This window comes from Mesoplodon bidens (genome assembly GCF_964165515.1).
Source record: "Mesoplodon bidens genome assembly, chromosome: 3".
Lineage (NCBI taxonomy): Eukaryota > Metazoa > Chordata > Mammalia > Artiodactyla > Ziphiidae > Mesoplodon > Mesoplodon bidens.
Genome location: NC_138178.1, coordinates 42,962,997 through 42,988,525, shown reverse-complemented (window position 1 = coordinate 42,988,525; position 25,529 = coordinate 42,962,997). Strand labels below are relative to the sequence as shown.

Genomic DNA, 25,529 nt, shown 5'->3' with positions numbered 1-25,529 from the left:
GAAATATTGTGCATGGGGACAATTCTTATTTTCTCCCATGTCCCCAGCTCTTTTTTCTCTACTGGCTTCTTATCCTTCTTTCACTAATCATTCTCTGCTGAGACCCAGGTCTGGGATTTCCATTCATTTCCTTCTAAGTCTCTTTGCTTGGTGTACCCAACTCAGCACTCAGCATTTCGTCATTACGCTCCTGTTTTGGAAAGGAATCTTTTCTTCTTAAAAGAATTTATACCTTTTATATCCTTGATATTTGCTCTTTTTCTTCCCTACCTATTAACTGAATATTTCTTTTTCTCAATTTTCATTTTTCTTCAATTTATTTTTTTCTTGCACATATGCTACCTTCTCAGTGAAGCCTTTCCTGTCCGCCTTATCTTTTCTTCTCCTAGGTGTCTATCTTCCTTCTCTGTTTAATTTCCCCCCCTTTTCCTTACTACTGTCTAACCTATGATATATATTTTTCTTACTTATTTTATTGTCTGAATTTCCCTCTAGAATATAAGGTTCATGAGGGCAAAATTTTTTCCTTTTGTTAAAAAATTTTTTATTGAAATATAATTGATGTACAATGTTATATAACTTACAGGTGTACAGTACAGTGATACACTTTTGTTTTGCTTTTTTTGACTGTGTTGCGTCTTTGTTGCTGCACATGGGCTTTCTCCAGTTGCAGCGAACAGGGACTACTCTTTGTTGTGGTGTGCGGGCTTCTCACTGTGGTGGCTTCTCTTCTTGCAGAACACGGACTCGAGGCACGAGGGCTTCAGTAGTTGTGGCCCGTGGGCTCAGTTGTTGTGGCTCACAGGCTCTAGAGCAGGCTCAGTAGTTGTGGCGCATAGGCTTAGTTGCTCCACGGCATGTGGGATCTTCCTGGACCAGGGATGGAACCCATGTCCCCTGCATTCGCAGGTGAATTCTTAACCACTGCACCACCAGGGAAGTCCCCACAATTTTTAAAGGTTATACTCCATTTAGATTCGTCTTTTTGTTTGTTTACTGTTGTCAATATAGCACTTAGAAATGACTTGAAAGCTAGATGTAGTCAAATATTTGTTGAATGAGTGACTTTATTAAGTTAATATATACTTGCTGTAAAAGTTAAGGAAATACCAAAAAAAGTATAAAAAATGAAAAAGAATTACATGTAATTCACCACTGAAAAATAACCAGTATTATGTTGTCTTATATTCTGTGTGTATATGTGAGAGAGTATAAATAGATATAAAATTGGAATCAGTCTATATATAGTTTTGTGTCATGTTTTCCTGTGACACTTAATATTTTTTATAAACATGATTTGTGGTGGTAGCTCAATAGTCTGTTACATGGATATAATAATATGTATTAAACCACTCTCCCTTTTTAAAAAAAAGTTTTATTGAAGTATAGTTGATTCACAACGTTGTGTTTAGTTTTTGCTATACAGCAAAGTGACTCAGTTGTACATATATATATATATATATATATTTCATCCTTTTCCATTAAGGTTTACCACAGGATATTGAATATAGTTCCCTGTGCTATACATAAACCACTCTCCCTTTATTATATACTTTGTTTCCACTTTTCACTGTTATGAATAACATTATGATAAACATCTTTATTTTAAAAAAACCTTTATGTGAATCTATGATTATTTCATTTGGATAAATTTCTAGAAGTGGAATTTTTGGTTTAAATATTACAAAAATATTTAAAGTCCTTTCAACATTGCCACAGTTTTTATTATTTTAAATCACCTAGTCTAGTTTGTAAATGGTGTTTTAGTTAGGACTAGGTATAATGTGTTCAGAGGCAAAGGCTATGATATATTTTGACCCTTAACAATTTGTTAGTTCAGTATTAACTGAAATCGAATTAGTATTAACTATGATTCTCACTTTACCAAGTTTGATATGCTCATGAGGATATTATTGACTTCTTCTTTTGCTTTTTTTTACCTTTCTCCCCAGGTATAGTCCTAGTAGCTATAAATCCTTATGAACAGCTGCCTATTTATGGAGAAGATATTATTAATGCATATAGTGGTCAGAACATGGGTGATATGGATCCACATATCTTTGCAGTAGCTGAGGAAGCTTACAAGCAAATGGCCAGGTTGGTGGAAGCTCTATTTATTATTTCATGACTTTTATTAGATGTGATAATTTCTTCTTTGCTGAGTCACAGATATTTTAAAATACAGTGAATAACAACTAGTAAATTATTAATTAAACAGCCTTGATTGATCTGTCTCAGATGGCCTGCATTTTTTTGGGGGGGCCGTGCCGTGTGGCATGTGGGATCTTAGTTCCCTGACCAGGGATCTAACCCACGCCCCTTGCAGTGGAGGTGTGGAGTCTTAACCACTGGACTGCCAGGGAAGTCCCTGGCCTGCATTATTATTAAAATAGCCTAACATTTGTAAAAGGACATATAGTTTTTAAAAACTACCTTTGGAATCTCATTGTAATTCTGTGACCATGCAAGGACAGATGTTATGTTTTACAGATGAGTGGATCAGGGTTTGTAGGTATTAAGTGACTTGCCCAATGTCATTCAGCTAGTGAGTGGCAGACCAGAACTAAAAGGCCTAAGTGCTGAAAGAAATCTGTCTGTATCTGGTAGAATTAAATCTCAAGGAAAGTGTGAATTTTAAGGTTAGCAGATGCTGGGGCATCAGTGATCCTGAACAGCATCAGGGAAATGTCTTTGATGTTAATCGGGGAACCCTATTATTTTGAGAGTGGAGAATGGGAGAAAAAAAGCTATTTTCAAGACTAGATTATACTCTTGATAATATAATGTAATGTAAAACTATGCATGCATAGAAAAATAGTCTGACAGGTGAGAAATGGTATCCTAGTGGTGGTTTTTTGTTTTTTTGTGGTTTTTTCTTGCGGTACGCAGGCCTCTCACTGTTGTGGCCTCTCCCGTTGCGGAGCACAGCCTCCGGACGCGCAGGCTCAGCGGCCATGGCTCACGGGCATAGCCGCTCCGCGGCATGTGGGATCTTCCCGGACCGGGGCACGAACCCATGTCCTCTGCATCGGCAGGCGGACTCTCAACCACTGCGCCACCAGGGAAGCCTCTAGTGTTGTTTTAATTTACCTTTCTCTAAGTAGGAAAGACTTTGCACTTTTTTACACGCATACACACGCACATACCTATTTGTATATTTAATATATATATTAAAAACCATAAGTTCACACTGATACCTCCAAATCCAGTTCAACACCACAATTTTTATTCTTGATTTCTTTTTCCTTCTTTTAACTTTTTTTTTGACCTTGAAAACCCTGGCTCTCATTATCTATTGTATATTTACTTGTTTGTTCAATCCTGGAATACTCTTTGTATCAGAAATGCTAACCCATACCCCTGTGTAAAGCAAATTTACCACTCAAGTACATTTGCGTCCAATTCATTTTGTCTTTAGCCTTATGTAATATAAAGTGCCAGTTTCCAAAGTTACTTAGGTTGGTTCCTTTCTTCCCCACCACTTTATTAATTTATTCAACCACTCTCCCATATATTATCACTTAGATTGTTTTCAACATTTTGCAATTGCAAACAGTGCTACAGTAAATAACCTTGTGCACATACATTTTTGTATTTATTTATTGCTCTTCCGAATTGCTTTTAATGAAGCTATGGCAGCAAAATATACAACGTGACCCAGATACACAGTGGAGCAAAGGCCTAGATAATGAGATGGTTTTGTCCACATCTTGGGGAAGAGGGTGATATGTATGTCTTTATGAACACTATTTAAAAAATATAAACTGTGCACAACATTCTCCAGGAGCTAGAGCTCAAGAGAACCCATGGGGGGGTCCATCATCCACTGGGACATCAGAGGCAATCTCAGGGGTGGGGACGGTGGTGGGGGGGGAGGTAGGGAGTTTCTTCAGAGCCGGAAGAGGCTGCAGCAGTCCCCGTCTCTGCTGGGAATGTCGGGCAATGACAAGCAGCCGTGAGGTAACAGAGTGGGTAGCAGCAGTGTTGGGCAGTTCTTCAATATCTTGATCACAAATATTTGGTACAGCCCAGTTGGTGGTATTGCCAGGGGGCCAGAGAGGTGGAGGGAGACTTCTTGTCCACAGGGGCAGAGAGTGCACCTCTCTGCTTAAAGAGGGACATGAGGAGTGATGGGGAGCAAAGGGAGCTGGAGCAAGGGACTCTCACGTTCTTGGTGACCTCAACTGGACCACAGCCACAGCGCCATGATTAGGTTAACCCCAACCACTTTCAGGAGGGGCGTGCAGAACCTGATCACTGACAGGCTTTGGAAGTTTAGGTTCATATCTGTTTCAGAGCTTTTCTCTACCAACTTGGCATCACAGGAATTCTTGAGCTGGGGTAGAAGGTCTTGTTGAACGTGTCTTCATGCCCAAAATTGGTGCTTTTGCTCCAAGCCAGGACCCAGTTGCTCTTGGAACCTGTGGCCCCCATGTCTAGCACAGTGCTGTTTGAGCTGAGCATCATGGCTTGGTGACTTGCAACACAATGTTTTGAAAATCAAAATCGGTGTATAAGCAGATGGAGGTGTTGCTGGATTTGGGGCCTCTCAGCTAGTACACAGCAGGGTTGGGGTTCTGGATATTTGGCTTCACAGTGTACACGGTCTTGTCCCCAAAGGCTAATTTGCCTGCATTGGGTTACACAGTGTTCAGTACTATTGCAGTAACGTTGACTGGCCTTTAAGAAGACAGGTTGAGGATGGAGCACATTTTTGTATTTTTAGAGGTGTAGCTTCAGGTAAGTTACTAAAAGTGGTGTTGGTAGGTCAAAAGGTAGGTGTAAATATACTGCCAAATTCCCTCTGGCAGAGTTGTTCTGGTTTTCATTCCTGCCAAAAATGTTCAAGAGTGCCTATTTCCCCATAGCTTTATCAACAGAATGTATAATCTTTGTTTTTAATTCTTGCCAATTTAATGGTATCTCAATGTTGTTTTCATCTGCATTTCTTTAAATATGAGTAAGTTCAAACATCTTTTCATATGTTTAAGAGCAGTTCACTTTTTTTCTGTTTGTTTCTTTGTTTATGGGCTGAATTGTCCATTCACGTCTTTTTCCACTTTTCTGTTGTGTTTTTGTTTCTTTGATCCTCAATTTTAAGAGTTAAAAAAATATATATATTAGGTATATTAGCCCTTAACCTGTGTTATATACTGCAAATACTTCCCCCCAGTTTGATTTTGTTTATGGTCCTTTTCCATAAAAATGTATTAATCTTTTTTTTTATTGCTGTGGATTTTGAGTCATTGCTAGAAAACCTTTCCCTACACCAAGGTAAAAGAGAATTTAATCTTTTCTTCTAGTCCTTGTATTGTTTTATAATTTACCTTTGGATCACTGATCCCATTGAAGTTTATACTTTTGAATTATGAGAGATATGGATCTAAATTTATCTTTTTTCTAAATGGCTACCCAGTTATCTTAGCATCACTTATTAAGAAGCCGATCTTTGCCCCAGTTATTTGAGATGCCACCTAAAATTCATCATATCCTAAATTTTCTTTTGTTCTTAGGTCAATTTCTTGGCTCTGTTCTTTCCACTTTCTTTATTCATGTCCAAGTACCACACTGCTTTGATTATAGTGGCTTTATAGTATGTCTCAGTGTCTGATACCATTAAACCCCCTCATAGTTTGTCTTTTTCATTATTTTCCTGGCTATCCTTAGATGTTTGTTTTTACATATATAAGTTGATGACATTGTCCAACTCCATAAAGAAGCTGTCTTTTGAGTAATAACATGAAGGAAAGGAGAAAGCAAGCTGTTCAGGTATCTGGGGGAAGAATATTCCAGACAAAGAGATTAGTAATTGCAGGGACCATACAAAGCCTTGAGGACTATTATAGCAAATTTGACTTTTTCTCTAAGTGTGGGTTTTGAGCAGAGGAATGGCATGATCTGGCAGCTGTGTTAAAAATTGATGATAGATACCAAAAATGTATATCCTGAATCTAATCATGAGGAAACTCAGAAAAACTGAAAATGAGATGCATACTACAAAATAACTCTATATATTCTTCAGAATTAGCAAGGTCAAAAAAGTCAAAGAAAGACTGAGGAACTATTCCTAATTAAAGGAGATAGAGGAAACATGCCAATTAAATGCGGTGAATATTTGGAATTGAATCCTTGATGATGGGGGAGAGAAGGTAACTTTGTAGGGGGCATTGCTGGATGATTGAAAAAATTGGAATATAGACTGGATTAAACAATACTGTTATATCAACATTACATTTTCTGATTTTGATCACGATCAATATGAAAGAGCAATGTCACTGTTCTTAGGAAATATACTTCAAAATACATAGGAGTTATCATGTCTATAACCTATTCCCAAATGTTTCAGAAAATATCAGAATAAGAGAAACAGAGACATTTATGAAACAAATGAGCAAAACCTAAACAATTGGTGAATCTGAATAAAGCATATACAGGAGTTCATTTTACTATTTTTGCAATTTTCTGTGGGTTTGAAATCATATCAAAAGTAAAGTTAGGAGGGCTTCCCTGGTGGCGCAGTGGTTGAGAGTCCGCCTGCCGATGCAGGGGACACGGGTTCGTGCCCCGGTCCGGGAAGATCCCACATGCCGCGGAGCGGCTGGGCCCGTGAGCCATGGCCGTTGGGCCTGCGCGTCCGGAGCCTGTGCTCCGCAACGGGAGAGGCCACAACAGTGAGAGGCCCGCATACAGCAAAAAAAAAAAAAAAAAAGTAAAGTTAGGAAAAAAAAAAAACCCAAACCAAAGAACAGAATGTAATGGTGACAATGGTCGAATCCACGAGACTAGTCAGGAGGATTTTGCATTGATCCAAGCAAGAGCTAATAATCTAATTAAGGAGCATATAATTGGAGATGGTAAGAAGTGGATGGATTCTGGATAAATTTTTAAGGTAGAATGTACCAAGGCTTGCTTATGTGGGGGTATGAGAGAAAAAGAGAAGTCAGGGATGGCAGCAAAGTATTTGATCTGAGCACCTAAAATGCTGGAGTTGCTGTTTACTGAGATGGAGAGATTGCAGGCAGAGCAGGTTGTGCATGTGGGGTGGGAGGGTGGGAGGAGGAAGGGGGTGCAGTTCTGTTTTAGATCTTTAAGGTCGAAATGGCATTTTCAACATCTGTCCTCAAAGCAAAGCTGACACGAGTGATTCTTCCCCAGTAGATACATGTCCAGTGACAGTAGCATAATCAGGATCCTTGACTCATGACTTCTTTCCCCTTACAGAGAAAAGCACCCCTTCATAGACTAGCCTCTTAATTTTAACAGTCCCATTGGCTTACAGAGGAGAAAAAGTCAGTGGGCTGCTGTATCTGTTTGTCTTCTTCTTCTTTTTTTTTTTTTTTTTTTTTTGCGGTACGTGGGCCTCTCTGTTGTGGCCTCTCCCGTTGCAGAGCACAGGCTCCGGAAACGCAGGCTCAGCGGCCATGGCTCACGGGCCTAGCCGCTCCGCAGCATGTGGGATCTTCCCGGACCGGGGCATGCACCCATGTCCCCTGCATGACTCTCAACCACTGCGCCACCAGGGAAGCCCATGCCTCACATTCTTGCCAGTCTTTTCTCATGCTGAAACTCATTGCAGTCTGATAACTAAATCACAATATTATATTCCTTAAAGCATCAGGGTTTTTTTTGTTTGTTTGTTTCTTTTTGTCTCCTTAAAACCAAGTAATATTGATTGCTTTGATTTGGTATTTTTTTCCTCCCTTGTTAATGGTAGAGCGAATAAATTTGATTGGTTAAGTTTCATTTATGAGTTTTCTTGAAATAAATTAGAGAGTTATATTCATAACCTTAGTGTAATGGAAAAGATATCTATACTAGTCACAGCTCCATCAATAAATAACTATATAAGCTTAAATCTTCTGGTCTCCCAGGGCCTCAGTTTTATCACCTATAAAATAGAACACTTGCACTAGATGGTCTAGCTTTACATTTAAGGCATTCTGTTGTACACACTTGTTACCTTTCAGTTTCATGGGCACTAATGCATAAGTCTTTTACTCTTTCTAGTGGAGGGCAGGCTATGATAAGGACCTTGTAGCAAAGCAAAAGGAGCATAGTATAGACTTTTCTTCTGGAAACTAAGAGATGTGGAGTATAACAACCCAACTCTACTCTAAACTTGGATAAGCCATCTGACCTCTCTGTGTTATTGTTTCCCCCAATGAAGAAAAGATAATATTTATCATGCTTACTTCAGAGGTGAAAATTACATTAGATGATAAACATAAAAAGCACTTTGAAAAACACTGTTTAAATATAAGCTGTTACTGTCATCACGGTCTTCATCATCATGGAGTCTCATGTCTGCATTCTCTTTCTGTTCATTTTAGCCTCTCCTCGGGTTTTATTCTTCCTGACTCTCTTGCTAGGCCTTTCCTTAGGGTGGCCCCTCTTGCATTTGTTTAGGCAGACTCTGAATGCTTCACTCTTCTAAGGTCTATTGGCCAAGTGGATGCTGGCTGTTATAGATTATAAAATCTCTCCTGTTGCCAGTTGTGACTCACCTGCCATGTGGTACCAAGTATTCCTACTTAGGCAAGCAGACATGCTACCTGATAAGGAATTTTATGTATGATATATAAATGTGAATTAACTTCTATTAGTTAGCAGCTACCATGTTTAGAGGTATACTATGTGCCAAGCATGATGTCAGGCATGTTACCTCTAATCTTCATTACACCCCTGGGAGCAGACATCATCACCCCTGCTTTACAGATGAGGAGACCGAGGAAAGTAACTTTCCGACTATCATGCTAATAAATAGTATCTGGGAGCTGAGATATGAATCAAGCTCTGAGGCTGCAGAGCCTTTCTTCTTTGTTGTTTAATTTTCTTACTTCCAACTATATGACCCTATTCTAACACAATATTTTCACAATATTAATCTATTCCCTCAGATTAACTAACATTGCATACTTTTATTTCTGTACCTTTTATTCAGCCTAGAATATCCTTCTCCATGCTCCATTATCTGCCTGGTTTCTATTTATTCTTCATGATCCCACTCAAGTTTTACTTTGAGACCACCTCAGTTCCTGATAAATGATTCCTCTTCAGAATTCTTTACTATATGAATTTGGGACTTACTGAGAACTATCTACCCAATAAGTTTGTAGTAGGAATAAAGTACAGTAAGTATATGAGTCTATAAAAGTTACAAACAAATAAAATTGGCTATTTCTGAGAGAAAGACAAATACCATATGATATCACTTATATGTGGAATCTAAAATATGACACAAGTGAACTTATCTATGAAACAGAAACAGAATCATAGACATAGAGAACAGACTGGTGGTTGCCAAGGGGGAGGGGGTTGGGGGAGGGAGTGAGTGGGAGGTTGAGGTTAGCAGCTGTAAGCTTTTACATATAGGATAGATAAACAACAGGGTCTTACTGTATAGCACAGGACACTATATTCAGTACCCTATGATAAACCATAATGGAAAAGAATATTAAAAAAAGAATAGGTATAACTGGAAAAAATTGGCTATTTTTGTTATGGAATCTTTATATTAATTTCATAGGCTCTATACTGATGGAACAGAAAAGTCAGATTGACATGAGAAGATCTGATAGTCATGTGACAGACTTCTCAGCAGGAATTTGGTGTATCTCCAGGAAACGCTTATTTTCATTTCCTGAATAATCTCTCTGCCTCTCTAGCGCAGCTTTCATCAGTGTGCCAGCCCAGTCTTATGGTAAATATTTATACTTAAAAACTAATACTACACATTGTCTTGTGAACTCATTGTCTAGTATCCACTTTAGAGTGTAAATCTTCTTGGGATTGATCAAGAGCAGAAATCTTGGAGAAACAGAGCTGAGCAGCTTGAGGTTTGACAAGTGATAAAAAGGTAGAAAAACTTAGCACCTCTCTAACAAGAGAAATAAGGATTAGAGTCTCAAGTGAAAGCCACATCACAGTATATACACAATGTTGGAAGAAAGCATTATATTACACTAACTTAATAATTTTCCTTTTTAGCAAGGGATCAGATAAAGGAGAAGCAATTAGACTGAGTGCCTGCAAGAAAATAAAACTCTAGATTTTGTTTCATGAGAACATGTTCACTTATAAGCTAAAAATTAGACCTAGGTGCTTGTACACTTAACCAAGGTACATGGCAACACCCAGTGGATGGTTATGAGAGAGTCAACATTGAGGTGTGTGGATATAGTAAAGTGAGTCCGGCATGAGTCAGGTCTGAGGCTGGCATTACTTAGTTTCCTCATTAACAACCTGGATGTGAATAGAAAGTATGCTCATTAAGTGTGCAGAGGACAAGATGATGGTCTTGGAAAATACGAGCACCATAACCTAGAGAGATTACATTTTTAAAGGGTAAAGTTCAGAAGGAAAATGTATAAAATAATATAACTGATACGAAATGAATCTTACTAGATATAATCTAAGGAAAGCCTGGACAAACCAAATAGATATATAGATAGAAGGAATATAGACTCAAGTGTAACATCTCTCTCTTTCATCAACCCAGAGTAGATAGTCTATCCTTGAATAATTTATTTCCTGGGGTTTCAGGTACCTCTCCATAGTTTAATTCCTATTGCATTTTCCCCATACAACCTAGTTTTCTCCTAATTATCGTATGTGGAGTCAATTCAGGCATCACCTTCTCTAGAAAGCATTTCCTGACAGCTCTTCTTCACATCTTCCACTAGTTCTATACCCCTTCTCCATGCTTTCATAATATCCTGGATAGACCTCTTTTCTTGTAATTACTCCACTGTATTTAAACTGCACTTTTCAGTCTCTCTCAATAGGCTATGACCCTAGAGTCTTTTATCTTCATAAAGTGTTTGGCACATTGTGGCTACTTATTACATATTTGTTGCATGAATGAATGAAGCAGTATTTTTAGGTAGTGGCTTTTTGTTCACATTATAGCCTCTGGAAGCACATTGACTGAAACAGGCCACAAGAGTTCACCTCTGCTTTGGGGCACCCAGTACCCAGGCTATTTAGGATCATTGCAGGGGCCCTTGAGAGGACTGGCCAAGCCAGAAATCATAAATTTTCAGTTCCTGCATCCTTAGAATGCTCCAGATTGATCTGTCCTTGATGAAGGGTGGTGAATCTCTGTTCCTTAACTTGGTTTTATCAGGTCCTTGAAGTGATATCTACATCCCAAAAGTAAAAGAAGGTTCTTATAAGGACGAGAAACCTGAAGAATTGTGAATAGTGGCTGACCAGCTAATCAAAATTTCGAAGAATAATAAATTATTATTTACATAGATGTAACAATCTAAAGCTTACAGCTCAAATAAATAGAGTAGGGTAGACTCTGATATTCACCTTAAAACCATAAAATATTTTATCCCTGGTGTTTTTATCTATTTTCTCCACATCTCTATTATACTTTTCTTGTTTTTCCCTTTGCATGTCTTTATTATGTATTACCCTTCTCCCTTCTGTGTCTCTAGTTGGCTCCCCACTTCTACCTGTCTCTGCTCTTGTCTCTTTTTGGCATTTCTTCCTGTGGCCACATATAACTGAAAAACTACTGTACTTACTTTATAAAGATTTCTGTTTCCTGTTCTTAATTTAAAAGCAGGGGGATGGAATTTACATTTTTTCTCTTTGTAGCCCTTTATTGATTTTGGCCATCTCAGATTCAGGGGTCCTACGGAGAAGAAATGTTTGCCCATTTCAAGTACAGCCCTTCAAGCCCATCTAAGCATCTGTAAGCCTGTCCTATTCCAATTGTACTTGAGTTTACCTGGCTTAGACTGCAGGCTATGGCCCATCCAACATGTGAAAAATCAATTCTGGGGTTAGTTTAACTTTTAAGTTATAGTACTTTAGAATTGAGAAAGACTTTAGATGCTATTTAATCTTAAAAATAAGGGAAACTGTGACCCAGAGAGGGCATGCAATTGCTCAAAGTCATGAAATTGGTAAATGACAGATCGAAGACCAGAGCCCGACTCAGAGAAAATTATGTAATGGAAAAGTCCTACTTATTTATATATTGGAATGCTCTACTAGGCTTCAAGAAGAAGGGAAGCCTCTTCCAAAGTCAGGGAAATGTAATAAATAATAAAGTCCCTTAAAAATTGTTGGTCATATGGATCCAGGATTGTAAATCCTGGAAGAGAAAATGTATCTGGTATGTGCTTGACATCGATGTGTATATGTGTGTATTTGTACAAATCTGTGTGATTCATTTGAATAATCCTCAACTTTATCTCCTTTAACAATTCTCTTCTTCCCCATGGTATAGGAAAGGGCTACTACATAATGAATGCTTCGTTTTTTTTTGACGTAACATTTTGTCATAAAGACTTGAAATAGTATTTCAAAGGCAGTACAGTTTAGGATAGCACTTCCCACTAATAATTCCTTTTCGTCAGACTAGTGGAAGCCTCTTCACCTTGTTTATTATTGGAAGGAATGCTGGGAGAATTTTGTCAAGGTAGCTATCACACAGGGTGTAGTGACAGAACTGATCATGCAGGAATTAGGAAGAGATCATTTTTCTAGTTATATTTTGGAAGGGAATCCAAAGACTGATGATACTGTCCTTGATTAATGTATCAAAGACATCAATTCTGAGAACATTAAAATATTCTAAATGATGAAAAAAAAGGGACATTGGCCCCACAATGAGAACTGTTTGGGGTTTTTTTGTGTGTTTTTGAGTGATTTATCTTGAAATCAGGCATGTATGAACAGAGGCAGTGGGAATATCCAGTTAAGTCTAGAAGTTCAAATAAAAAGGGAATGAGACAGCATGAGGTTCAAGGATGTTTTATAAAAATGAGGGTTACATGCAAGCTTTTACTATAAGTATTAAACATTCCTTGTGTCACCTAGGTCCTCCTGATTTTCCCCACAGTATGGGAGTCAGAGCATCTGAATAGGCTGCTTACAGGTGCTGGTAGTGTGATGTGAATGTACTTAATGAGGCCTGAGTTGGGTACTCCTATTGTATTTTTCAAAGTTTGTAAAATAATACAGTGACCACCCTTTCTCAACGAGAAAACAACCTTTACCATAGAAAAATCTTTCTACTTTGGAAACTTATTGCAGGTACTTTTGATTCTATCACTTTGGTGTCTCTTAAACCCATCTGCCTCTCTCAGTCATGGCCACCACAGTCTTTGTTCAGACTTTCATACCTTTTCATCTGGACCCCTGCCACCCATATCCACATTGCTGCCAGAGCGTTTTTACTAATTAGATTGTTTATTTTCTGTTTAAAACCCTGCAGTAGTACTCCATGACCTTTAGGTAAACTTCAGATTCCTTAACATCTCATGTAAGATCTTTATGATCCATTTCTCGTTAACCTCTGCAACCTTATCTGTCATTACTTCATGTTCTAGTCAAATTAAATTATCTGATGTTTCCTAATTTCTCATGCATCTGAGCCTTCATTTTTTTTCTTTTTTTTTTTTTTTTTGCGGTATGCAGACCTCTCACTGTTGTGGCCTCTCCCGTTGCGGAGTACAGGCTCCAGACGCATAGACTCAGCAGCCATGGCTCACGGGCCCAGCCGCTCCACGGCATGTGGGATCTTCCCAGACCGGGGCACGAACCCGTGTCTCCTGCATCAGCAGGCGGACTCTCAACCACTGCGCCACCAGGGAAGCCCTGAGCCTTCATTTATGTTATCTCCTTTCCCTGGAATGTTTCCTTCCTAACTTCCTTTTCCCTTGCTTGCTTTCTCTTACTCATCTTTCTAGACTTTGCTGAGGTATCATCTCCAGGGTGCCTTCCCTGATCACCTCTTCCTCCTCTCAATATCCCATCCCATGTATTATAATCTTTAATTATTAGTTTGTCTTTCCCCTCAGACCCTCAACCACTTGAGGATGCAGATCATGGCTCTTTAAACTTGTATCTCTAGTATTTAGCACAATGTTTGGCACGTAGTAGGTGTTTGCTAAATGTTTGTTGGATAAATACATTTCTTTTAAAAGATAAAAAGATCGTCTTCTATAGTGAAATAACCTCGTAATCTTGTGGCCTAAAAACCTTTGAACTCATCTTGTCTCTCCATAAATTAAGGGCAAAAATGATACTACCTTTATGTACTTGTTCAGTTAATTTGATAGATTGAAGCTGACTGCTGGTTTCATCTTAGGAAGTGGAAGTTTCTTTCCCAGTCGAAATTGTAGCCAAAGCAGATTTATTCCTAGGCTAGGTTGGTTATTAAAGTTTTATTTACTTATAATCAATACACATTTACTGAGTGCTTGTGACATGTCAGACTCTGGACTAGTTGCTGGATATTAACGATATGGTGACATAGGTCCTCATCCTCAAAGAAATGATAGTCTTATGAGCAAGTTCCTCACCTAGAGTTTTGAGTCATTGTATGAATGAATTAAAGATGTAATAGTAGATAGTCTTTTTAAAATTAATTAATTAATTAATTTAGCTGCATTGGGTCTTCATTGCTGCACGCAGGCTTTATCTAGTTGCAGGGAGCGGGGGCTACTCTTCGATGCATGGGCTTCTCATTGCGGTGGCTTCTCTTGTTGCAGAGCATGGGCTCTAGGCACGCAGGCTTCAGTAGTTGTGGCTTGTGGGCTGAGTAGTTGTGGTTCACGGGCTCTAGAGAGCAGGCTCAGTAGTTGTGGTGCACGGGCTTCGTTGGTCTGCGGCATGTGGGATCTTCCTGGACCAGGGCTCGAACCCTTGTCCCCTGCATTGGCAGGTGGATTCTTAACCACTGCACCACCAGGGAAGTCCAGTTGGTAGTCTTTGAGTTCTAACATTTTTTTTTTTTTTTTTTTTTTTTTTTTGTGGTACGTGGGCCTCTCACTGTTGTGGCCTCTCCTGTTGCGGAGCACAGGCTCCGGATGCGCAGGCTCAGCGGCCATGGCTCACGGGCCCAGCCGCTCCGCGGCATGTGGGATCTTCCCGGACCGGGGCACGAACCCGTGTCCCCTGCATCGGCAGGCGGACTCTCAACCACTGCGCCACCAGGGAAGCCCGAGTTCTAACATATTTGAATGAATCAGCCAACAAATGAACCATTTCTTCTCTGGTAATGAGGTTACTTTAGTAAGAGCTGGAGTTTGTGGGAGACACTACGGACAGTTAGCTAGTAGATAATTTTTTTTTCAATTAAGTAGTATTTTCTTCTAAATTTGTTTGCTGTAACTCCTGTCTCTTCTAAAGGTGGTTGACAACAGTACTATAATAGACCAAAATAATTCTCTAGGAATAAAGTGTGTTTGAGATATGTACACACAAAAAATTCAGACTATTACAGATTCATCCTTAGATGTGATGCTCTCTAATTTAATGCCTGATATTTCTTCTCCCTCTCTGTTCATTGTTAATTTGTAAGTAGTTGTTTCTATTAGGAAATGTCATTCTTAGGTTCCTTCCCACATTTTTGCATGTGTGTGAACCAGCAGGAACTCACCATGGCTCATTGATGAGAATACAGAGAAAATAATGTTAATCACATTCAAAAGTGAGCAGCACTGTCAGTTACTCTTCTTTGTTTTACAGAGATGAACGAAATCAGTCCATCATTGTAAGTGGAGAGTCTGGGGCAGGAAAAACAGTTTCAGCTAAGTATGCCATGCGATACTTTGCAACTGTAAGTGGTTCCGCCAGTGAAGCCAATGTTGAGGAAAAGGTGTTGGCATCCAACCCCATCATGGAGGTAAGGCAGAGGCAGCCATGACCTTCTTACTATATTCTCTCATTAAGAAACAGGCTCAAAAAATTGATTGATACAGCACATGTCAGAAAATCTAGGATCTCTCAACCAGTAATAGTAGGAAAATACTTTTCCGGATGTTAGTGAGAGATCTAGGAAAAGTAAAAATTCAGTAAGGTAGACATTTTGAGTAAAGTCTAGCTATAGAGGAATCTACTTTATTCCATAAACCTGGATTTTTTTTTTTTTGCGGTACACGGGGCCTCTCACTGTTGTGGCCTCTCCCATTTCCCATTGCGGAGCACAGGCTCCGGATGCGCAGGCTCAGCGGCCATGGCTCACGGGCCCAGCCTCTCCACGGCATGTGGCATCTTCCCGGACCGGGGCACGAACCCGTGTCCCCTGCATTGGCAGGCGGACTCTCAACCACTGCGCCACCAGGGAAGCCCCCTAAACCTCCATTTTTAACCTACCATTGGATCGTTGCCTCCAAGTAGCTGGCAATGGCACTTCATTTCCTCAAGTTTCTTTTCTCCCAGTTAATTGACTTGTATCTATTGCTCCTTATACTGGAAGTATAAATTACTCCTTTTCCCACAATCCTGAGCTTATTTAAGCTCTTTCTAAAATACAGGATTCACTATGCTCAAGCATGAATGAGTTTCATTATTCCTTTGCCCACATTTTGTTTTCTGTACTCAATCCAACCTGCTTAGCCATAAGTTTTTACATTTTTCCAGATATGAACTATAAACTTAAATCATAATCTTGAAAGCATTTTTCTGCTTGTTTCTGTCAAGCATATCACACAACTTTAGTTTAGAAAAAGAAATTCAATAATATAAATTCTTGGGAAAGGAAGATCTATGAAAGGATATCCTTTCAAAAGTGGACTACGTATACAAAGTAGACATGCTCATGCCAAAGAAAACAGACCTTTTTGTGTGAGAATTTGAGTATTTTAGGATTTGTAATTAGAGAATTATTTGTGTATTAATATGATTTTAGGAAAGTTACATTTTTGTAAGTATTCCCATTAAATGGAGAAAATAAGTCTCAATAAATGGAGAGAAATTACTTTGGACATGCAGAAACAAACCTTTCTTAATAAAAACCCAAGTCAGCATTCTTTATTCCTGTTTTTTTTCCTTTGTCAAGCCTTACATGTCACCCAAACACAGATGGTGTTTTAGAACTGGCTTGGTGCACCTGTGGTGCAAGTGGTTTTCGCACTCATCAGTCCAGAGGTAATTGTGCCTGGTGTGCAGTGCTGTGTGTGACTCTTCAGAATAGTATGCTGTGACCCCTTGCCCACAGGGCTGCCCTCTAGTGCAGCATGACTTCTGTTCTTGGGATTAAGAAAATAAGAGATGCTGGGGAAGTTAAGAGCCTCCTGGGCTGGGTGACCTATGGAAAGAGAACTGGAAATGTTTTCTGAAATAGCACAGACATGAGAAAACAGATGCTTATGCCAAAAGAGAGTAGTAAAGATTTTAAGCAAATATTAAGATTCTGAAAGAATTTAAACTACAGATATAGTGGTGGATCCCACTTGTGTTAATATTGAGAAAATATAATCTGTATAGCCAGTTTCTGATTTCGGTTCAGAAAACAACAGGGCTTTGCTTTCTACCATTATTTTGACTGTTTTTGATCATAACAACAAATTCTTGGTATTTGGCCGTAGTTTAGGCCATTCTTAGTCCCTACTGTTAGAAGATCCCAGAGTCTTGATTATGAACGTATCAGGAAATCCTATTTCTCCTAGGCCTAGACCATATAATAACATAACTCTGGAATACATCAAGTTGAATGAACTATTTTATGACCTTGCTATAGTCTCGTTCAAAAACTAGCTATACTGTTTTTTCTACAACGCAAATTTGAGTTGTGTTAGTAGGAGTGATATTAAAAATTTGGAATGACTACAGATACTACTTTTTAATATGCAGTTATAAGGAATTTACCCTGTTTGCTAGGATGAACAAAAAAAGATAAAGATAGCAGTTATACTTTTTTTTTTAATTTATGAAAAAAAATTTTTTTAAAGACAGTAGTTATACTTAGCTACTTCACGCTATATTATTGTTTAGTTTCTCTGCAGGAATTTGGATTTAGAAAATTTGTTAAAGAGAGAACTAATTTTCAACAGCTACAAATGAGGGCATCCCAACTTGAAAGATTAAAATGGAATGTAGGGCTGAAGAATGGTGACAAAAGGTTTCCAGTTACAGGAAGAAAATATAGGTAAAATATTGAATACGTGGCCTAGAAAATTTGTAGCTTTTAAACCTGCCTCAAGATTATGTCTCTATATCAGCGCCCTTTACTGTGATGTCAAGAAAGAGTGTTTGGGTCTCCAGTGATCATGAGCATCCCACACCTTGAACATCACAGCCCAGTGGCTTATGGGATTTGCACATTATCCTTTAGAAAGCAAGCTCCTCATCCTCGTCATAGGCTCCTTTTGCAAAATACGAGTAATGTACAGTGAAATAAATGATTCTCTTTTACTCAATTTTATGACATTTTCTTTTTCATCCTTTTTCCTAGAAATTTTCATCCTAAGATGGGGACAGGGAAGATGTTGGGGGCACACTGGGTCTTTTTTTTTTTAATTTTAATTAATTTATTTATTTTTGGCTGCGTTGGGTCTTTGTTGCTGTGTGCGGGCTTTCTCTAGTTGCGGTGAGCGGGGGCTACTCTTCGTTGCGGTGCACAGGCTTCTCATTGCGTTGGCTTCTCTTGTTGCAGAGCACGGGCTCTAGGCTCACGGGCTTCAGTAGTTATGGCTCGTGGGCTCAGTAGTTGTGGCTCACGGGCTCTGTAGTTGTGGTGCAAGGGCTTAGTTGCTCCGTGGCATGTGGGATCTTCCCGGACCAGGGATCAAACCCATGTCCCCTGCATTGGCAGGCGGATTCTTAACCTCTTCACCACCAGGGAAGGCCCCACACTGGGTCTTAATAGCTCTATTTCCTCTTCAATAACTGTAGTTGAAGATTTTCATCTCCATTTAGTAAAGAGAATAATTCACTCAACATTTCTCTGAAATCAGTAGTAAAATCAAAACCACAAAACTTCTTTCCTTTAACAATTTCTTGCTGATTTAAATGAAAATAGCATTAGGGAGGCTGTTATAAATATAGTACTTATAAGGCAGAGGGAGCAATTAGGGGAAATGAACAAAATAAATGAATAAACATCATTTATATACAGAACCTTCTTTCCATATTGGGTTAAAGGCTTAGAATCATAGAGTTTTATTTTTGAAAGGGACCCTAGAGCTCATCTATTCCAGTCAGTTTACACCTGGGGACACTAATGCTCCTCAGAGGATTAAATGATGGCAAGTTAGTGGTAGGCCCTGGTGTGATACCCAGATCTTCAGACTTCTATTTCATCTACTCCTTCTACCATTCTTTGCTATATGTTTATATACCTTGTACTCAAAGACAAAAGGGTCTGTTTCAACTCTGGCCTGCTCACTTCTTCTCACAGAGTGTAGTATTATCTTGGCAAGTTGGCCACTCTGATCCCCACTGTAAGTAGATTGGGGCGGGGGGATGACATATGGAGGTTGGGATAAGAGTCTGGGAGAAAGGAGAAGCTGTGGACCACCCTCCCCTAACTTCCTTAGTTGCTGGGGGAAAGTGCTTAGGACGGTGCCTGGTAAACACTCAGTAATTATTACTGCTGCTGCCACTGCTACTACATGTAATCCTCCATCTGCTCTTTGACAGAATATGTTGCGCTGAAAGAAAATTTCACATTTGTTTTCTAAACAAAATAAAAATAATGGGAATATATGGAGACTTTTTGTTGTGCTTTTTGTAATATCAAGTTTTGCTGGGAAGATAGCTTCCAACTATTCTTTCAGTCTATAATGTTAATCTGAAAGTTAGCAGTGTTCTCATTGCCAAAACAGAATAGGGTAATACATGCCTTATATTTCAGAGAGTGAAAATACGTTTTCTTTGATTGATCAGAGAATCTAATGTGTTGACTTTTATGGCTATGTTACTACTGTTTTCATCACTTGTGTTTGTATTGCTTTTTTTTTTTTGTATTGCTTTCTTAATGCTCCAGAGCATTTTCATATCTTTCTCTCTGCTGTGGTTTCAATATACTAATCCTAATAGTCACAGGCTTTGCACAGTGAAAGATATTAATTGTATGAAATTATCTTATTAAGCATTTAATTTATGCAGTATGTTAACACTTGCTTTTCTAACTACAGCATGTTTTTTGCTTTGCTTTGAAAGAAAAATGTATAGATGCATGTTACCTAAATCAGAAAGCAGTGCATATGCAATTTAAATTTTTAAGATTATATGAAAAATTTAGCAGAAAGTTACATTCTCTGCATTCTTTAGCAGATGTCTTGCAAGTTAGATACAATTATCAAAATCCAAAGCCAAATTTTACTGTCTCTGGTTTCTGAAAATGGCTTTGAATTAAGTGGGTAATTACTAACACTCCACTAATAAGCACTCCAGCTGGGCCTACTGGCTAAAGAGACCCTGAACACCAAAGCAATATTTCCAGGAAAATATTAATTTGTCTTAACCAGCTTATTTACATAAAACAGACAAAGTTTTTCAAGAAACCAAACCCTGTTATTTAACTAAGAGGGCATGTGCCTAGGCAGCCCCTGGTCCCATCCGTTCTTTTCCTTTGTTGACATGAATGAGTATGTTCCATACCACAAATGGTGGATGAAGACCTCCCAGGCACTGGGCTCGAGTCTGCTGTTTCTGAAAATAATTTGTGCGAGAATAACAAGGCCGATACGGACTATTAGAGTATACCTGTGTGGTTGTGCAGTGAGCAAAGCATACAGTTGTGCCTGCAGGGGCAAAACTGGTTCTGTTTTTAAAAGAATCAATTTTAAAGGGTTGTGTTCTTTCTCTCCCTGAACAAATCTGTAAATGTCAGGGCATGAACTGCACTTCTAAAACCTTATTGTTTTCCCTTTGTTTCTTAGTCAATCGGAAATGCTAAGACAACCAGGAATGATAATAGCAGCCGTTTTGGGAAGTACATTGAGATTGGTTTTGATAAGAGATATCGAATCATTGGTGCCAATATGAGAACTTACCTTTTAGAGAAATCCAGAGTGGTGTTCCAGGTAAGCCGGGCAGGTATACATATAGATTGCCATATAATTCCAGAGCTCATGTTTGTTGGTGTGCATTTTATTCCCAGATGTTCTTGAGCATGTTATGACAATATTACTACAATATTACTACAAACCACACTTGGACTGAAACATGTAAAACAGTGCCTATCAGAGGATACCCCTTAGACTAATAGTCTTTGGGACTGGGCAGTGATTTAGGTTTAATGGTTTTGACTGTTTCCTCCAAATGCTTGTAGGAAAAGCTTAGTTAAGAAGAGGCACTATTAGTTTAGTCTTGTCTGTCACATTTCCCAGTTGATAGGGAAGATATTGGTCTGTGCTTCAATGAGTTACAGTTTGAACTCAGTTCACGAAAAAAAAATTATCCTTGTCCTTCTTCCTTCCTTCTCTCAGAATGTGATACTGTTTAGACAGAATAATGAGGGTTAAAAGATCTTCACAACTCAGTTGTGAACTACTGTCAAAGAACACACTCAAGTGTATGGATCAGTGCCAGACTTGCATTTGCACATATGCTCTTACTCCTTTTCGGGGGGCAGGGATCTCAGTTCCCCAATGAGGACTAAACCCAGGCCATGGCAGTGAAAGCCCAGAATCCTCACCAGGGAACTTACTCCTTTTTTATTTGTAAATGGGAAGTACTACACATTACAGCACCAGCAGGTGTGCATTCACATGTTTATAGGTATACTCAGGGAATGTGGACTTATCATTGGAAAACTCCCCATATAGGACTCCCGGTGACCCACTACATGCTGAGATGGGGTTCCTGTAGTCCCTTAACTAGACGCTCGCCATATTGAGGTTCAGATAGCCCTGGCACCGCCATGTAGCAGAGTCTACAATTTCCATTGCACAAGTGTCTTAAGGCTTTGAAACTGTCTGGGACATACTGAGAGTCATGAGTTTGGGCAGCCTAGAGCTATCCTGGCTTTGACTTTGGGGGTGTGCCTGATTTGTGGCTACCTAAACGTAATACCTGATTTGTATAGTGAAGGAGTAGTCACCCTCCTCCATTGTTCTAATATCTAGATACATGCAGAGCAGTGTTATTGCGCACACATGTATACTTGAATAGGTCCAAAAAAAAATGTTTAGTAGCCAGAGGAAACAATGGGGGAAATATATATAGATCTAAGAGAAGGTTGAGCCTAAATAGTACAGATTTGATTGATAGGTAGACGATTAAAGGGAAAATGGGTATGGTGACCAGAGGCTAGTAGTGCTTAAGACAAAATGTTAAGGCCTAATCCTTATTGTCTTGTCTAGAAACATTGAAGTAATTCTAGCTGTTCCCCAACCCACAGGGCTATATAATATTGTGGATGTTTGGTTATATCAAAGTGAGTCAAATAGTCAGAAAGAGCATACTTGATATTGTCCTTCATGTACAAAGATGACCAAAGCATTTCTGCAGATCCCCCTGCTTTTCTAGTTGTCTGTGAACTGAAACACCTGACCTCTTGCCTATTCATGCTTGTGGTCATTGGTACGTTGTTAATTTGTTTAGTGTATTCTGTGCACTAAACACAGAAAACTAAGTTTTCTTTACCAGACACCAGCCCCTGTTGGGCATCAAACCTGACCTTGGCCTTACTTGCTCTATTCTTCAGTTAACTGAATACACTGCAGAATTCAAGGATATGACAATAGAGTATAATAATATTGTATAAACAATATGATTACAACTGTATTTTTAAAGTATATATGTGGAAAAAGACTGTCAGAAAATAGTAAGAAATGATCTTAGAATTGTACATGATTTATTTTCTATTTAAAAAAATTTTTATTGATTTTTAAATATATAAACTAAAATGATAAGGATGATGTAGTGCATTTGTGGATTTCTTACAAACAGCTACAGTCGATATGGCAAAAATGGGATTTTTTTTTTCTAGTCAAAAGTCTTAAGAAGACCATGAATCTAAAAAAATACTGTGAGAAAATATTGAGTGTTGCAGGGAAAAAAATAAAAAGGTTTTAGCTTCCCTCAGAGGCACTGATCTCTTATGACAGTGCCATATAGCAAGCTGTTCACTAGTTCAAAAAGCATTACTATCAGGTATATTATTTTGAATGTGACCAACAGATACACACTCACACAGATGCACATAGCTAATAAATCACAAGGTTTAATAATCATAGATATGTATTAGGAAATTTGGGAGAGAACAGTTTATTTCATCAAATGAGTTAATTAAATTTTTATTTTTATGATTGAATTTTCTGGGTTTTAGATTAAAATGCTGTAATTGAAAAGTCTTCTTTTTTCAAAGGCAGAAGAGGAGAGAAACTATCATATCTTCTATCAGCTTTGTGCCTCAGCAAAGTTACCTGAATTTAAAATGCTGCGATTAGGTATGAATATAGCACTAGATTTATTGTGCTGGTATTGTCTTATGTTAATTTCTGAGTTCACAAATTTACTTCTTAAAAAGGAGATTATCTCATACTGAAATATTTATGGATGAAATGATAAGAGGCCTACAGTTGGCTTCAAGATAACTCATGGGACGAGGAAGTGGTGAGTGGCTGTATAAAGGGAACAAGATTGGCCTTGAGTTGATACTTGTTTAAGATGAGTGACGAGTACACAAGGGCTCATTATACTAGTTTCTGTACTTTTGTATATGTTTGAAATTTGCCTTGATTAAAAGGAAAAAAAATGTTAAGGAGTTTACGTGGTGGAAATCTATGAGGTTCCATAAGTGGAACTCTATGAAGAAGGGAGTAAAGTGTTTGAAGAAATTATCCTGGCCTGTAGATTGGAATAAAACCTTTAGGAAAGAACTATTCATTTCACAAATTCTACAAACATTTCACTCCATTATTTAATTTTGAGTCTTGTATTAAAATATAACTAAAAACACAGGAAGTCAAATTTCAGACTCTATACACTTTATTGTGCTGTCACTGCCTCTAATTCAGAGTGGACATAAGGGTAGAAGTCAAGGCCTTTTCATAGACTGCAAATCTTTAAAAAACTTTTCCTTAATTGCAGGAGACGCAAATAACTTTCATTACACGAAGCAAGGTGGCAGTCCTGTGATTGAAGGAGTAGATGATGCCAAGGAGATGGTACAAACCAGGCAGGCCTGCACTTTGCTAGGTATGTAATCTTATTCTTGAATTTTTAGAAGCAATAGCTTTTTTTTTTTTTTGCGGTACACGGGCCTCTCACTATTGTGGCCTCTCCCATTGCGGAGCACAGGCTCCGGACGCGCAGGCTCAGCGGCCATGGCTCACGGGCCCTGCCGCTCCGCGGCATGTAGGATCTCCCCAGACCGGGACACAAACCCGTGTCCCCTGCATCGGCAGGCGGACTCTCAACCACTGCGCCACCAGGGAAGCCCAGCAATAGCTTTTTGACTCAAGCAACCTTTGATTGGAATATTGGCTTAGCTTCATATTAAGTGGTGAGAATTGTTGAGAGATTTAACATTCATTTTTGGTGTTTTGTTTTTAATTTATTTTTAGATTCTTTATAAAACACAGTTGGACAGCAAATGAGTACAGTGTTTCTCTTGGAGGTGATAGGGACTGTACTGAAATTAGGTTATGGTGATGGTTGCACAACTCTGTAAATTTACTAAAAACCATTGAATTGCATATTTAAAATGGATAAATTTTATGGTATGCAAATTATTCCTCAGTAAAGCTATTTAAAACATACATTCAGGGGCTTCCCTGGTGGCTCAGTGGTTAAGAATCCGCCTGCCAATGCTGGGGACACAGGTTCAAGCCCTGGGCTGGGAAGATCCTACATGCCGCGGAACAACTAAGCCTGTGTGCCACAACTACTGAGCCCGCGTGCTGCAACTACTGAAGCCCACATGCCTAGAGCCCGTGCTCCGCAACAAGAGAAGCCACCACAATGAGAAGCCCGCACACCGCAACGAAGAGTAGCCCCCGCTCGCCACAACTAGAGAAAGCCCATCCGCAGCAACAAAGACCCAACGCAGCCAAAAGTAAAATAAATAAGTTTATTAAAAAAAAATACATTGAGGGCATCAGGGGATGTGGGACTGTTTACTTAAATTTTTACAAAATCTGAAAGCTAGAGCCAAATGAAATGGGTTTCTAAACAAAAACTCATGTTTTATAGGATTTTTTTTGTGTTTGTTTTTTCGTTTTGGGTGTCTTTTGTGGCCTGGAAATGTGGTTGAGCTGGCTTGGTGACAAAACACTGTATTACATGTAGTTTATTCTGTTTCTGAAATAGCTCATGTCACTGTCTTGTTTCTGGATTTAAAAAAAATTGGATCTACATATAAATAAATTGACCTTTAGAAATGTAGTTATATAACTTTTAGTGTTGAATTATTTATTTAAAAGCTTCAGAATATGAATAATTCTAAAGTCATATATTGGTACTTTGAGGAGTAACCTGAGGTGAGTTAATTTAATTTAAAAGCATTGCTAATCAAAGTATGGTCCAGGACCACTATGGAGCTTGCAAAAATTTAGAATCTCAGACCCCATCTCAGACCTACTAAACCAGAATCTGCATTTTAACCAGATCCATTGGTGATTCATATGCATATTATAGTTCGAGAAACACTGCTTTTCTTCCGGGGCTAATTCTGTTCGTAAATAGAAAATTGCAAATTTGAAAAAGCCATGATGCAGGAGATGGCAGAAACATTCCTTGTAAGATGAACTGTCAATTACTCTGTATATAGTTACATATTTGGAAATCATTTTACTATTTTTACTGGAATATAATTTATATGTAATATTCTG

General features: G+C 38.7%; 1 protein-coding gene across 4 annotated transcripts in view; it reads left to right on the top strand.

The window, feature by feature from the left end:
- MYO5A (myosin VA) overlaps positions 1 to 25,529 on the top strand; it is a 199,932-nt gene that overhangs the window by 71,682 nt on the left and 102,721 nt on the right. For all 4 annotated transcript variants that reach the window (XM_081227966.1, XM_081227965.1, XM_081227964.1 and 1 more), the window contains exons 4-8: positions 1,953 to 2,097; positions 15,493 to 15,649; positions 20,631 to 20,774; positions 23,063 to 23,144; positions 23,788 to 23,895. In XM_081227966.1, the coding sequence (XP_081084092.1) occupies positions 1,953 to 2,097; positions 15,493 to 15,649; positions 20,631 to 20,774; positions 23,063 to 23,144; positions 23,788 to 23,895 (636 nt within the window). The remainder of the gene's footprint in view (positions 1 to 1,952; positions 2,098 to 15,492; positions 15,650 to 20,630; positions 20,775 to 23,062; positions 23,145 to 23,787; positions 23,896 to 25,529) is intronic.